This window comes from Scyliorhinus canicula, chromosome 9 (genome assembly GCF_902713615.1).
Source record: "Scyliorhinus canicula chromosome 9, sScyCan1.1, whole genome shotgun sequence".
Lineage (NCBI taxonomy): Eukaryota > Metazoa > Chordata > Chondrichthyes > Carcharhiniformes > Scyliorhinidae > Scyliorhinus > Scyliorhinus canicula.
This window is the reverse complement of record NC_052154.1, coordinates 164,304,957-164,318,622: the sequence shown is the minus strand read 5'-3', so window position 1 is coordinate 164,318,622 and position 13,666 is coordinate 164,304,957. Positions and strand designations below refer to the sequence as shown.

The window sequence follows — 13,666 nt, the reverse complement described above, 5'->3', positions numbered from 1 at the left end:
TGGAAAGGGTGCAGAGGAAATTGACCAGGATGTTGCCTGAGTTGGAGAGTTTTAGTTATGAAGAGAGATCAGATAGACTGGGGCTGTTTTCCATTGGAGCAGAAAAGATTGAGGGGGAGCATGATTGAGGCATATAAAATGATGAGAGGCATAGATAGAGTAGGCAGGATGAAAAATTTCTCTTTGGTGGAGGAATCAATGACCAGGGGCCATAGATTTAAAGTAAGGGACAGAAGTGTCTTGAGGGATGTGAGGAAAAACCTTTCAACCCAGAGGGTGTTGGAAGTCCGGTACCCACTGCCTGTAAGGGTGATTGAAACAGAGACCCTCATACCATTTAAGAAGTATTTAGATGTACACTTGTGATACCAAGGCATACAAGGCTCCGGGCCAGGTGCTGGAAATGGGATTAGAATAATTAGCTGGTTGTTTTTGGCCAGTACAGACATGATGGGCCGAAGGCATTTTCTGTGTTGCAGATCTCTATGACTGCTGATTAGCTTCTAACAAATAATTTTTTATTGTTTAATAAAGATTTTATTAACTATAATACAATACCCCTTCAACTCACCTATATCTTTACAGATGTACACATGTTTATAAAGATAACACCAGTCACAAAATATATCTTATACTCTCGTAGCCTCAGAAAGTACAAAGTCCATGTAAACCAACAGGTGAAATGTGGTCAGATGCACCACAGGCTGAAACCAGCCACAGATGCCACCTGATATAATTTCTGTGGATTAAAAAATATATATTTTTATTGGTATTTTCAATTTATACACAGTAATACTTTATGTTTAATATTTACAGCACGTGTGGTTCTTATATACATCTTGTCAGTCTTGGTGTTTCCTCCCACCCCTCGCCCCCACCTCCCTAGCCCCTCCTTGGCATCCCCCTCTTTCGTTCAGGGTGTTCTGTCCCTGAACTCCTGTTCTTTCCTCTTCACTTTATCTTTCTGTTGCCGGCCTTGTGGGTTTGAGGGAGGCCTTCTACCCGCCTCCCCAGCTTCTCCCTGTAGTTCCCCTGAGTTCACTCCTCTCTTCCTCCCCCCCCCCCCCCCTCCCCCCAGAGTTGTGTGCCTTTGTCCATGTTCACCAATCTCTCTCTTTTTCCCGACTCGTTGTTGGCTTCAAACAGGTCTTGGAACAGGCCAAAAAACTGTGCCCATGCTTTGGCGAAGCCTTTTTCCGAACCTTGGATGGTGAATTTGATCTTCTCCAAGTGGAGAAATTCCACCAGGTTTGCCAGCCAGTCTGCAGCTGTGGGTGGTGCTGCTGATCGCCAGCTGAGCAGGATTCTCCAGCGTGCGATTAAGGAAATGAAAGCTAGGGCATCTTCCCCATGTGTAGTTCCGGCTGTTCCGATACCCTGAAGATTGCCATTCTCGGGCACGGCTTCACCCTCATCCCCACAACCTTGGACATTGCCTCGAAGAAGGCTGTCCAGAACCCTACAAGTCTGGGGCAAGCCCAGAACATGCGGGGGTGGTTGGCCGGGCCTTCCTGGCACCGTTCATATTTATCCTCCACCTCCGGGAAGAAGGAAGAAGTTGTTCATTTGGGTTCTGGTTAGATGCGTTCTGTCCACCACTTTACACTGCATGAGGCTGAGCCTTGAACAGGAGGAGGTGGAGTTGGCTCTGCTCAGTGCTTCGCTCCAGAGACCCCAGCCCACTTCTGTTCCCAGTTAGTCTCCCCACTTTCGTCTGGCTTCATCCAGTGGTAGTCTCACCCTGTCCGCAGAACTTCAGTGGATTTCTGATTAAATCCTAACCCCTCACCAGGTACTTGTCATACTGTGAGACAACTGGAACTCTGACTTCCATGCGAGTGTTTCATCCTCCAGTCTCAAAAAAACATGTCTTAGAATCTTCTCCCAATCAAGACTTTCTCTTGGGTGCCCTCACCAAGGATCCACTTCCAAGATGTCAATCTCTCCTTTCAGTATTTCTCTGTCTTAGATTGCCACGTACATTCAAGCTTCCACTATCACTCAGATACCCAGCCATAACACTATTGCTCCACAGGCTGTATTAAGAAGTCACCCAACTTTTGATTTAGCTCAGATGTCTGATTTTCACTTTAAATCTGTTTTTTGCAGCTGTCTCTAACTTGGGATAATTTCTCTGCGTTACACTTTAACTTCACCCAAAAGGACCTTGTTTAATTTCTTGTTCTTTGTTCCTTTAATCTAACTGTCTTCCTAAGACGCACTTTTCCAGGAGACACATCCGGAGTGAGACTCATACAGAGTGGGAGATTTAAACTTGGTAATTTGGTGCAGTGAGGTAAATCAGCAAAGGTAAGTGGAAAATCTAATTCTGCTGTTTTTCAGTTAAAAGTGCAGTGTGGAGCTTAGTGTCTGATTGGTTGAAGCTGCCCCCACCCTAATTGCTGAGAGGCAGTTATCTGTCAATCACCTGAGGCCTGTTGAGGCCTGTTTAGGGGCACATTGTATTATTCTCTTTGAAGTTAAGGTTTTTTTTGAGTCATCGGTTAGCTGAGGTCTGTATAAAAGACAGACCGAGAGCGCGCACAGTAAGCGAGCACTTTTCCAGGAGACACATCCGGAGTGAGACTCATACAGAGTGAGAGATTTAAACTTGGTAATTTTGTGCAGTGAGGTAATTCGGTGCAGAGTGTGAGTAGGTGCTTTTTAACCCTGGTAAGTGACTGGTAAGTAGTCTCTCTTTTTCTTTTCATTGTCTAATTTATTTATTTTTATTTTGAAATTCTAGTTTACCAAGGGTTTAAGACATGGCAGGAGATCCCAGACCCGTGTCATGCTCCTCGTGTGCGATGTGGGAGCTCAGGGACACGTCCACTGTCCCTGGCTCCTTCACGTGCAAGAAGTGTGTTCAGTTGCAGCTCTTGTTAGACCGCTTGACGGCTCTGGAGCTGCGGATGGACTCACTTTGGAGCATCCGCGATGCTGAGGAGGTCGTGGATAGCATGTTTAGCGAGTTGGTCACACCGCAGGTGAAGGTTACTGAGGGAGATAGAAAATGGGTGACCAAAAGAAAGAGCAAGAGTAGGAAGGCAGTGCAGGTGTCCCCTGCGGTCATCTCCCTGCAAAACAGATATACCGCTTTGGATACTGTTGAGGGAGATGACTCACCAGGGGAAGGCAGCAGCAGCCAGGTTCATGGCACCGTGGCTGGCTCTGCTGCACAGCAGGGCAGGAAGAAAAATGGCAGGGCTATAGTGATAGGGGACTCGATCGTAAGGGGAATAGACAGGCGGTTCTGTGGACGCAATCGAGACTCCAGGATGGTATGTTGCCTCCCTGGTGCAAGGGTCAAGGATGTCTCGGAGCGGCTGCAGGACATTCTGGGGGGGGAGGGTGAACAGCCAGCTGTCGTGGTGCACATAGGCACCAACGATATAGGTAAAAAACGGGATGAGGTCCTACAAACGGAATTCAGGAAGTTAGGAGTTAAACTAAAAAGTAGGACCTCAAAGGTAGTAATCTCAGGATTGCTACCAGTGCCACGAGCTAGTCAGAGTAGGAATGTCAGGATAGATAGGATGAATGCGTGGCTCGAGAGATGGTGCAAGAGGGAGGGATTCAAATTCCTGGGGCATTGGGACCGCTTCTGGGGGAGGTGGGACCAGTACAAACCGGACGGTCTGCACTTGGGCAGGACTGGAACCGATGTCCTAGGGGGGGTGTTTTCTAGAGCTGTTGGGGAGGGTTTAAACTAATGTGGCAGGGGGATGGGAACCAATGCTGGAAGTTGGAAGGTAGTAAAACAGGGACAGAAACAAAAGGAAGTAAGGGGAAAAGTGCAAGGCAGAGAAGACATAGTCAGAAATCCATAAGGGCGACAGTACAAGGTACAGTGACTGAGGGGAGCACAGTGAATAGGCCCAGTAATAACAAAAGGAATAAAACTGGAGATGTTAAGATTCAAAACAGAGGTAAAAAAACCAACATAAGTGTACTTTACCTGAATGCTCGTAGTATTCGGAATAAAGTAAATGAGTTGGTGGCACAAATCATCGTAAATGACTATGATTTAGTGGCCATTACTGAAACATGGTTAAAGGATGGTCACGACTGGGAGTTAAATATCCGAGGGTATCAAACTATTCGGAAGGACAGAGTAGATGGTAAGGGAGGTGGTGTTGCTCTGTTATTTAAGGATGACATCCGGGCAATAGTAAGGGATGACATCGGTGCTATGGAGGATAAGGTTGAATCCATTTGGGTGGAAATCAGGAATAGTAAGGCGAAAAAATCACTGATAGGAGTAGTCTATTGGCCACCAAATAGTAACGAGATGGTGGGGCAGGCAATAAACAAAGAAATAACTGATGCATGTAGAAATGGTACAGCAGTTATCATGGGGGATTTTAATCTACATGTCGATTGGTTTAACCAGGTCGGTCAAGGCAACCGTGAGGAGGAGTTTATAGAATGTATCCGCGATAGTTTCCTAGAGCAGTATGTAATGGAACCTACGAGGGAACAAGCGGCCCTAGATCTTGTCCTGTGTAATGAGACAGGATTGATTAATGATCTCATAGTTAGGGATCCTCTCGGAAGGAGCGATCACAATATGGTGGAATTTAAAATACAGATGGAGGGTGAGAAAGTAAAATCAAATACTAGTGTTTTGTGTTTAAACAAAGGAGATTACAAGGGGATGAGAGAAGAACTAGCTAAGGTAGACTGGGAGCTAAGACTTTATGGTGGAACAGTTGAGGAACAGTGGAGAACCTTCCAAGCGATTTTTCACAGTGCTCAGCAAAGGTTTATACCAACAAAAAGGAAGGACGGAAGAAAGAGGGAAAATCGACCGTGGATATCTAAGGAAATAAGGGAGAGTATCAAATTGAAGGAAAAAGCATATAAAGTGGCAAAGATTGCTGGGAGATTAGAGGACTGGGAAATCTTTAGGGGGCAACAGAAAGCTACTAAAAAGCTATAAAGAAGAGTAAGATAGAGTATGAGAGTAAACTTGCTCAGAATATAAAAACAGACAGTAAAAGTTTTTACAAATATATAAGACAAAAAAGAGTGGCTAAGGCAAATATTGGTCCTTTAGAGGATGAGAAGGGAGTTTTAATAATGGGAAATGAGGAAATGGCTGAGGAACTGAACAGGTTTTTTGGGTTGGTCTTCACAGTGGAAGACACAAATAACATGCCAGCGACTGATAGAAATGAGGCTATGACAGGTGAGGACCTTGAGAGGATTGTTATCACTAAGGAGGGAGTGATGGGCAAGCTAATGGGGCTAAAGGTAGACAAGTCTCCTGGCCCTGATGGAATGCATCCCAGAGTGCTAAATGAGATGGCTAGGGAAATTGCAGATGCACTAGTGATAATTTACCGAAATTCACTAGACTCTGGGGTGGTCCCGGTGGATTGGAAATTAGCAAACGTGACGCCACTGTTTAAAAATGGAGGTAGGCAGAAAGCAGGAAATTATAGGCCAGTGAGTTTAACTTCGGTAATAGGGAAGATGCTGGAATCTATCATCAAGGAAGAAATTGCGAGGCATCTGGATAGAAATTGTCCCATTGGGCAGACGCAGCATGGGTTCGTTAAAGGCAGGTCATGCCTAACTAATTTAGTGGAATTTTTTGAGGACATTACCAGTGCAGTAGATAACGGGGAGCCGATGGATGTGGTATATCTGGATTTCCAGAAAGCCTTTGACAAGGTGCCACACAAAAGGTTGCTGCATAAGATAAAGATGCATGGTATTAAGGGTAAAGTAGTAGCATGGATAGAGGATTGGTTAATTAATAGAAAGCAAAGAGTTGGGATAAATGGGTGTTTCTCTGGTTGGCAATCAGTAGCTAGTGGTGTCCCTCAGGGATCCGTGTTGGGCCCACAATTGTTCACAATTTACATTGATGATTTGGAGTTGGGGACCAAGGGCAATGTGTCCAAGTTTGCAGATGACACTAAGATGAGTGGTAAAGCGAAACGTGCAGAGGATACTGGAAGTCTGCAGAGGGATTTGGATAGGTTAAGTGAATGGGCTCGGGTCTGGCAGATGGAATACAATGTTGACAAATGTGAGGTTATCCATTTTGGTAGTAATAACAGCAAACGGGATTATTATTTAAACGATAAAATATTAAAGCATGCCGCTGTTCAGAGAGACTTGGGTGTGCTAGTGCATGAGTCACAGAAGGTTGGTTTACAAGTGCAACAGGTGATTAAGGCGGCAAATGGAATTTTGTCCTTCATTGCTAGAGGGATGGAATTTAAGACTAGGGAGGTTATGTTGCAATTGTATAAGGTGTTAGTGCGGCCACACCTGGAGTATTGTGTTCAGTTGTGGTCTCCTTACTTGAGAAAGGACGTACTGGCGCTGGAGGGTGTGCAGAGGAGATTCACTAGGTTAATCCCAGAGCTGAAGGGGTTGGATTATGAGGAGAGGTTGAGTAGACTGGGACTGTACTCGTTGGAATTTAGAAGGATGAGGGGGGATCTTATAGAAACATTTAAAATTATGAAGGGAATAGATAGGATAGATGCGGGCAGGTTGTTTCCACTGGCGGGTGACAGCAGAACTAGGGGGCATAGCCTCAAAATAAGGGGAATTAGATTTAGGACTGAGTTTAGGAGGAACTTCTTCACCCAAAGGGTTGTGAATCTATGGAATTCCTTGCCCAGTGAAGCAGTTGAAGCTCCTTCATTACATGTTTTTAAGGTAAAGATAGATAGTTTTTTGAAGAATAAAGGGATTAAGGGTTATGGTGTTCGGGCCGGAAAGTGGAGCTGAGTCCACAAAAGATCAGCCATGATCTAATTGAATGGCGGAGCAGGCTCGAGGGGCCAGATGGCCTACTCCTGCTCCTAGTTCTTATGTTCTTATGTTTCTGGACTTTCTTTTAGGAAGTGTACTTTTTTGTTCCAGCTCCCTGACCCTGTCCAGCTTCTCCTGAGTCCAACTTAAAACGATACTCAAAAGTTCTTTCTACCTGAGGGTGGCCCCTGGTTTCTTAGCAACAAGTTAATTGTCCTTTAAACCCTGTTTGCTTTCAGGTTGTAAACTCTCATTACTATGCAGGCACCTGAACCAAACGGAAGTAATTAACCCTTTCAAATACAGAATTACAAAATTAAACTTGCTTAAAGCTATACTTTATTTCTAATTCCCTCAAATGCAAATATAGATTATATTGAGAGCCATAGTGCGATTTAAAAGAAATGCCGGGTGCGTTTAGCTGTGTGTTTCCCGGCACTTGCAGCACCGAGAACGACTCCATTATTAAATGGGACTCTGCTTCATTTCTGTACCCCGACGAGGAACACCCTGGCACACTTAGTCCCATTTCCAGCACTAATGAGCTCTGCTCGCCAGTGCTGGGAGAGATCGGGGCGCCATTTTTAAACTGCGCCTCATTGCCAGGGTGCCCATGTGACATCAGACGCCTAGGTACCATCCTGACCAGAGCCCAACCACCCAGGGGTCCCCGATTGCCTGGGAGAATCTTCAGTAAGGGGCAAGGTATCATGATCATGAGCTAAGCTTCTGTCAAACTATAATGTCAATGCAATCAACCATAATAAGGTCCTATGGCAAAGGCCTTGCTGGACCGATTGTTCCTTTGGCAGGAATTGAGACTGCAAAACTGCAAGGTTGGCAGGATAATCCCCAGCAGGTATGCTGGTTGTCAAATATTTTGACAGTGGATAATGTGGCAGCTGCGGTTCCACCATTAGGAGGTAGCATTGAGTTGCTTAAGTGGGCATTTGTAGAAAGTTGAGAGTTAAACGGGGAAAACTGCACAATTATCCACGAGGGATTCAAGCTTGGGTGGCAGTTGGAGAGGGAAAAGGTATAGAGAGGTACAGAATACTGAAGTATTGGTATGCAAACTTGGGGGATGGGGGTGCATAAGAGGAGGGAAATGAGATGATGTCCGATTTTGTCACAGGAAATGGAGAGAAGGACCCAAATGTGATAAACAGCAGTTAAATAAAAAGAGAAGTAAAAACATTGTTTGCCTGAGAGAATGGAATTGCATTTCCTTGGCGCCTTCCATAACTCAGGGGTGTGTGGGACTTTGCAGCCACTGAAGTGCTTTCTGAATTGTTTTCATTGCTGTCAATGTAGCGTGTGTGGCAGGTACTTGGTGTACAGCAACTTTCCCGAAACAATGCTATTGACTATATCATCCGATTTAGTCACGTTACCGAAGCGATAAATATTGACCAAGATATCAACTTTGAAATAGTGTTGTAGGATATTTTCTAACCACCTGAAAGGGCAGACTTGGTTTATCATCACATTCAAAAGATAGCACCTCCAGCCATACAGCACTCCTTCAGTACGGTGGCGGCACGATAGCATAGCGGTTAGCACTGTAGCTTCACAGCTCCAGGCTCCCAGGTTTGATTCCCGGATTGGGTCAGTGTCTGTGCAGTGCGTGCATATTCCCCCATGTCCGGATAGAGTGGACATGGAGAGGATGTTTCCACTTGTAGGAAAAACTAGAAGCAGAGAACACAATCTCAGTCTAAAGGGATGATCCTTGAAAACAGGGATGAGGAGTCATTTCTTCAGCCAGAGGGTGGTGAATTGGTGGAACTCTTTGCCGCAGAAGGCTGTGGAGGTCTAAATACTGAAGACAGAGATAGGTAGGTTCTTGATTAACAAGGGGATCAGGGGTTATGGGGAGAAGGCAGGAGAATGGGGATGAGAAAAATATCAGCCACGATTGAATGGCGGAGCAGACTTGATGGGCCGAGTGGCCTAATTCTGCTCCTATGTCTTATGGTCTGCATGGGTTTCCTCCAGGTGCTTCGGTTTCCTCCCACAACCCAAAGATGTGCAGGCTAGGTGGATTGGCCATGATAAATTTCCCCAAGTTTCCAAAGAAAAAGGTAGGTGGAGTAACTGGGTTACGGGATAGGATGGAGGTGTGGGCTTAAGTAGGGTGTTCTTTCCAAGAGTCGGATCAGATTCAATAGGCAGAATGGCCTCCTTCTGCACTGTAGACTCTATGATAATGAAAGCAGCGCAGACTAGATTTTGCACGTAGGACTTTGAGGTAGAATCCACAACCTTGTGACTCATCAGCAAGAGTTCTACCACATGAGCCATAGCCAACACTGAAAAACAAGTCACAACGGTGATATTTTCATCATTTCCAGCACTCCCCTTGTGATTTACTAGTTCTTTTGTAATTAGCAAGACATCGGTGAAACTTTCTTACTTATTGTTGATCAATGTGATTTAGCAATGCAGTTACTGGTGTCAATTAGATACTTTAATAACCAGTATAATGGAAAACTGTTCATGTAGAAATTTTCATTTACCAGAAGTGAAATTTGTTAACCATCAGAAACTTCAGAGTAGGAACTGAGCATATTTTCCAGAAGATAATTTTATATTCCATTCGACGAGAAAATGTTTGCATGCACACATTGCACCTACTGTGTCTTGCCCCATCACATTCAAACTCCATGTCCTATATTTCCTCACCTCTATTGCTACCTCTGTCTCCTGCTTTGAACTATCTATTCTTCTTGCCCCTCACTTTTAACCCTCAATACACTCCCCCTTTTACTCCCTTTCACTCCAAACTAGACAGGTAGAAAAAAACTGCAGCATGTGGCAGATGCTCTTTTGCAACACTATTACCATAAAGCATCAACCAGTCTGCACAGCGTTATGTAGGCTGCAGGACTACCAGGAGCCAAAGTCATAGTAAATGGCACTCGGGTAGGAAACAGTGCTATTTGTCTCTGTGTGAACGGAAATCGTGCGCAATACAGCCACCTGTGTTCCCCACTGCGCGTAATGGGTGAATCCCGCAATAGCCTCAAATTGGGCTCTGTGCCGGGCATGATCCAGGTGAGCATATTTAAGAGAGCCATTGGACTCATTTAAGCACCCGAACGCCCCGGGGTTAATGGCCTCACCCACAAGACTTCAACCGGTCACCGTTTAGCACGGTTTCCACAAAAGTGGAGCAGGCATGATGCCACCTTGAATACCTTTAGAGATCCCTGGGTGTTTGGTGACAGGGCAGGTGTTTGGTGACTGATGCTTCACTTGGCACCTGGGCATCATCAACCTGGCAGTGCCAAGGTGCATGTGCGTCTGGTTTGCATTGCCAAGGGTCGGGCCCGGGGGACCTTGCCCATGGGGAAGAGGGAAGGGGGGGGGTGCTGAAAGGATGTGTGCAGAGATCATGGTAATCGGTCAAAATGTCAGTGAGGAGCTGGTCTTGTTGGCGAGGTCAACTCTCCAGAGCAGGAAATCTGCTATAGTGTGGCCTTGACGGAGAGAAACTCCCGAGGTCCAAAAAAACTGGCAAAGTGCTGGTGAACAGCAGCGTGAATCTCGGCACTGCAGACATCAAGGAACACCCCATCAGACATGCCCAAAAGCAGACTTTGTTTTATGTTTGCTGAATCCCGCTCATTGTTTCTCTTGAATCTTTTTTTGATGGTGACGGACTAACGTAATGCAAGTAAATATGATAGTTTTATCAGCTAGGGACTTTCCTAAATAATGTTTCCTAAATAATCACAATGTATGGCAACTTCTAACACCCTCGTTGTTTGAAGGATAATTGGGCACCAAATTGATCCTGCACCGAACTGAAACTTGCTTCACTCATGTTAAAGGCTAATATTGCATTGTCTTAACAATAGTAAGAAGAATCTTTATTATTGTCACAAGTAGGCTTACAGTAACACTGCAATGAAGCTACTGTGAAAATCCCCTGGTTGCCACAGACCGGTGCCTGTTCGGGTACGCAGAGGGAGAATTCACCGAATAGCACGTCTTTCAGGACTTGTGGGAGCAAGCCACGCTGCATCATTCTTTGAGCATTCTCCTCTGAATGAAACCTTTTAGGAAAGTTGAACATGGAAAACTTTAATGTTCCAAGGAGATTGTCTTTTGAAACGCAGCCGACTGAGCAAGTTTGGAACTGATCAGCTTTCTATACAAATCGGCATTGGGACATTTCTATCCACCGCTCTGGAGATGAAACTTGTTCAGTGCAAAGCTTTGCAACCACAACCCGTTGTAATCAGGGAAAGAAGCAGGGAAAGCAAACAAGGTCAAATGTGGAATGTTAAAACAAATTTCGCAACACTTCCTAATTCTCATGGAGAAAACAATCCAAAACATTGTCTTTCGGCATTGTCAAGAATTGCAAGTAGACCTGTGTGGTGATTGTTTTCAGTAGGTGCTCTGTCATTGGAGGTACATTACAGTGGAGAAAGTTTCAAGTTACTATTTTCTAGTTGTACAGTTACCATCATTAAAATACTTTCAGCTCCTGTGGTGCAAGAACACAGCTAAACAGGAGACTGGAGGTTTTTGGATGTCTTTCAGTTTGTTTATTGTGAACGGTAATTAATCAACCGAGTTCTCAAAGAGGAAGAAAATGGAAACTATAGTCAAAGAAACCACATGCACCGTGAATATAAATAACCTTATTTTATTCTATGTTATATATTTAATATTTCTCAAAAAGCAGAATCTTTAAAAAATACTGTATAAAACAAGTTACATGAAAATAGCTGATAATTCAAGCGGAATCATAGAATTACATTCATAGCAGTTAGAACACAAGCCGTGAACACCTTGACCGCTGTTTGTGTTCATTTCAGGGAGATGTGAATAGTGGGGGAAGGTGAAGTTGAAGCAGAAGATCACTGTGATCATTTTGAATGGTGGAGAAGGCTGGAAGGGCCGAATCACCGACTCTCACTCCTTTCTGTTATGTGTGCTTATGCTTCACACAAATGGTAGTCTTAATCCCCTGTTCCTCCATACTCCACAGGTACTTCTATTTTCCTTCAACAACCTGTTCTTGAAAGTTGCCATGTTTTCTACATCAGTTCCAAGGCCGGAATATCATTCCACAGCCTTATTTTGCTTTCTGTTACCCAGCTCTTGCTTTTCACACTTGTTTTATACGCACACAGGCTCTCAGATCTTCCAGGAATAAATTCTGATGCAAAAAGTGCTTCATATATTTAATTATGCAAACTTATAACAAACTGATTGGTAGCGAAACATGTGAACACTGACACCAATGCCAAGAACAGGGTGGAAAAGGTCAAACAAAATTCTGACTACTACAACCATATTGTACTTAATGTCAGAGATTATATTGTATGTTTTCTTCTTCTCATTTTGCTTCGACTACTAAATTTTTTAACAAGATGATTTGAAACAGTAATGTAGCCAATCCCACAATTGACATGTTAACTCCGATCAGCAGAAGAGGTTCTGTTCGAGACAATATGAAAATGCCTTTGCCAGAAGAGTGATTGTATATAGGAGTGCACTGCTTTTCTACATATGATTCATATCTGTTCGATTAAATGGGGGGGACAGTTTGAACAAATCCTAACATCTTTCTTGAAACCAGCTTCACAAGCATTCAGGCAAAACTCAATCAAAAATCAACTTTGGTAGACTAGCCAGATGGTTGAAAACTGTCTTCTCTCACAAGTCATGTACTCCTTACTCTTCAAATGGCCAATCTTCCAAGAGGGGACAAAGAGAACACTTCCAATATAATGGAGCTCTCCTTGAAGTGAGGTGGCATTGACATTAATGACTGGGAGAAGCTTGCTATCAATTGTTCAGAAAGGCAAAAACCTGTCCGACAACCTGTCACTCTTTGAGCCCGAAAACGTTAACAATGACGCAGAATGGTGGTAGAGAAGGAAAGAAAGGAAGTTAATCCTGCTCTTCAGATCCCACCACCTCATGGGACATCCTCCCCACTGTCCCCAAAGATCTGCGGGTTAAGAATTACTCTACTCAGTTGTATGTAGACCCATGGCAGAAACTCATGATCCCGAATATACATCACTTATGAAGCGAGAGACAGCCAGCAGATTATTCTTATCCCGTCTTCACTGGGCCACCAAAATAAAGGGCTTCCTTCGAGAAAGGAAGGTGATCTGGCCATGGAGGACCATACTTGCGTATTATAAAGTAGTTGCTAATAGAGCACTGCTGGCTGAAGTTTGGGAACTGATTACTTGCATTAAATTGAGTACAGAAGTTAGAGATGAATCTGCATTTACCAGAAACTGTTAAAACTTAGGCGCAAGGCTATTTTCTCACATGAACCAACTTAACTATTTCATGTTCTGCATTGTAGTTATAGCTGACACAGCAATGCAACTGCTAGTCTTAACAGCCCAATTTAAAGATACTACGAATGACTTTTGCAGGTCTAATGTAAAGAAATGTGGAGTGATGGTATTTCAAAAAGAAAAACAAGGAGAGGCTAAATTAACAAACTTGTGCAATTTTAAAGAGGGTGCAAGAACAAAGATGGTTGGGAGCTAATATATATACAATTCTTTGAAGGTTGAATGACAAGTTAGCATAAATCATTGAACAACGTAACTATTCAGCACATTATGCTCTTTGAAAGAGCTACAAACAGTTGATATGGCTGTTAAAAACATGCTTGACTTTGTAGAGGCACAGAATCCAAAAGCAAGGAAGTGATGCCAAATCATTATAAATGATTGGTTAGGCCACATCTGCATTCTGTCCACTTCTGGGATCACCGTTTCTAACTTAGATCAAGGCTTGAGCAAGGGTACAGAGGAGATTTATTAGAACGTTAACAGGGATGAGCCGACTTCAGTATGTGGAGAGACTAGGGATGCCTTAGAAATTTAAGGGAAAGTTTTAT

At 43.9% G+C, this 13,666-nt stretch overlaps 1 protein-coding gene across 2 annotated transcripts in view; it reads right to left on the bottom strand.

Annotated features, from left to right (window-relative positions):
* Window positions 1-590: 590 nt before the first annotated feature.
* LOC119971860 (vitamin D 25-hydroxylase) overlaps window positions 591-13,666 on the bottom strand; it is a 55,520-nt gene continuing 42,444 nt past the window's right edge. For both annotated transcript variants that reach the window (XM_038808094.1, XM_038808095.1), the window contains one exon: window positions 591-739. In XM_038808094.1, the coding sequence (XP_038664022.1) occupies window positions 646-739 (94 nt within the window). In that variant the 3' untranslated portion in view covers window positions 591-645. The remainder of the gene's footprint in view (window positions 740-13,666) is intronic.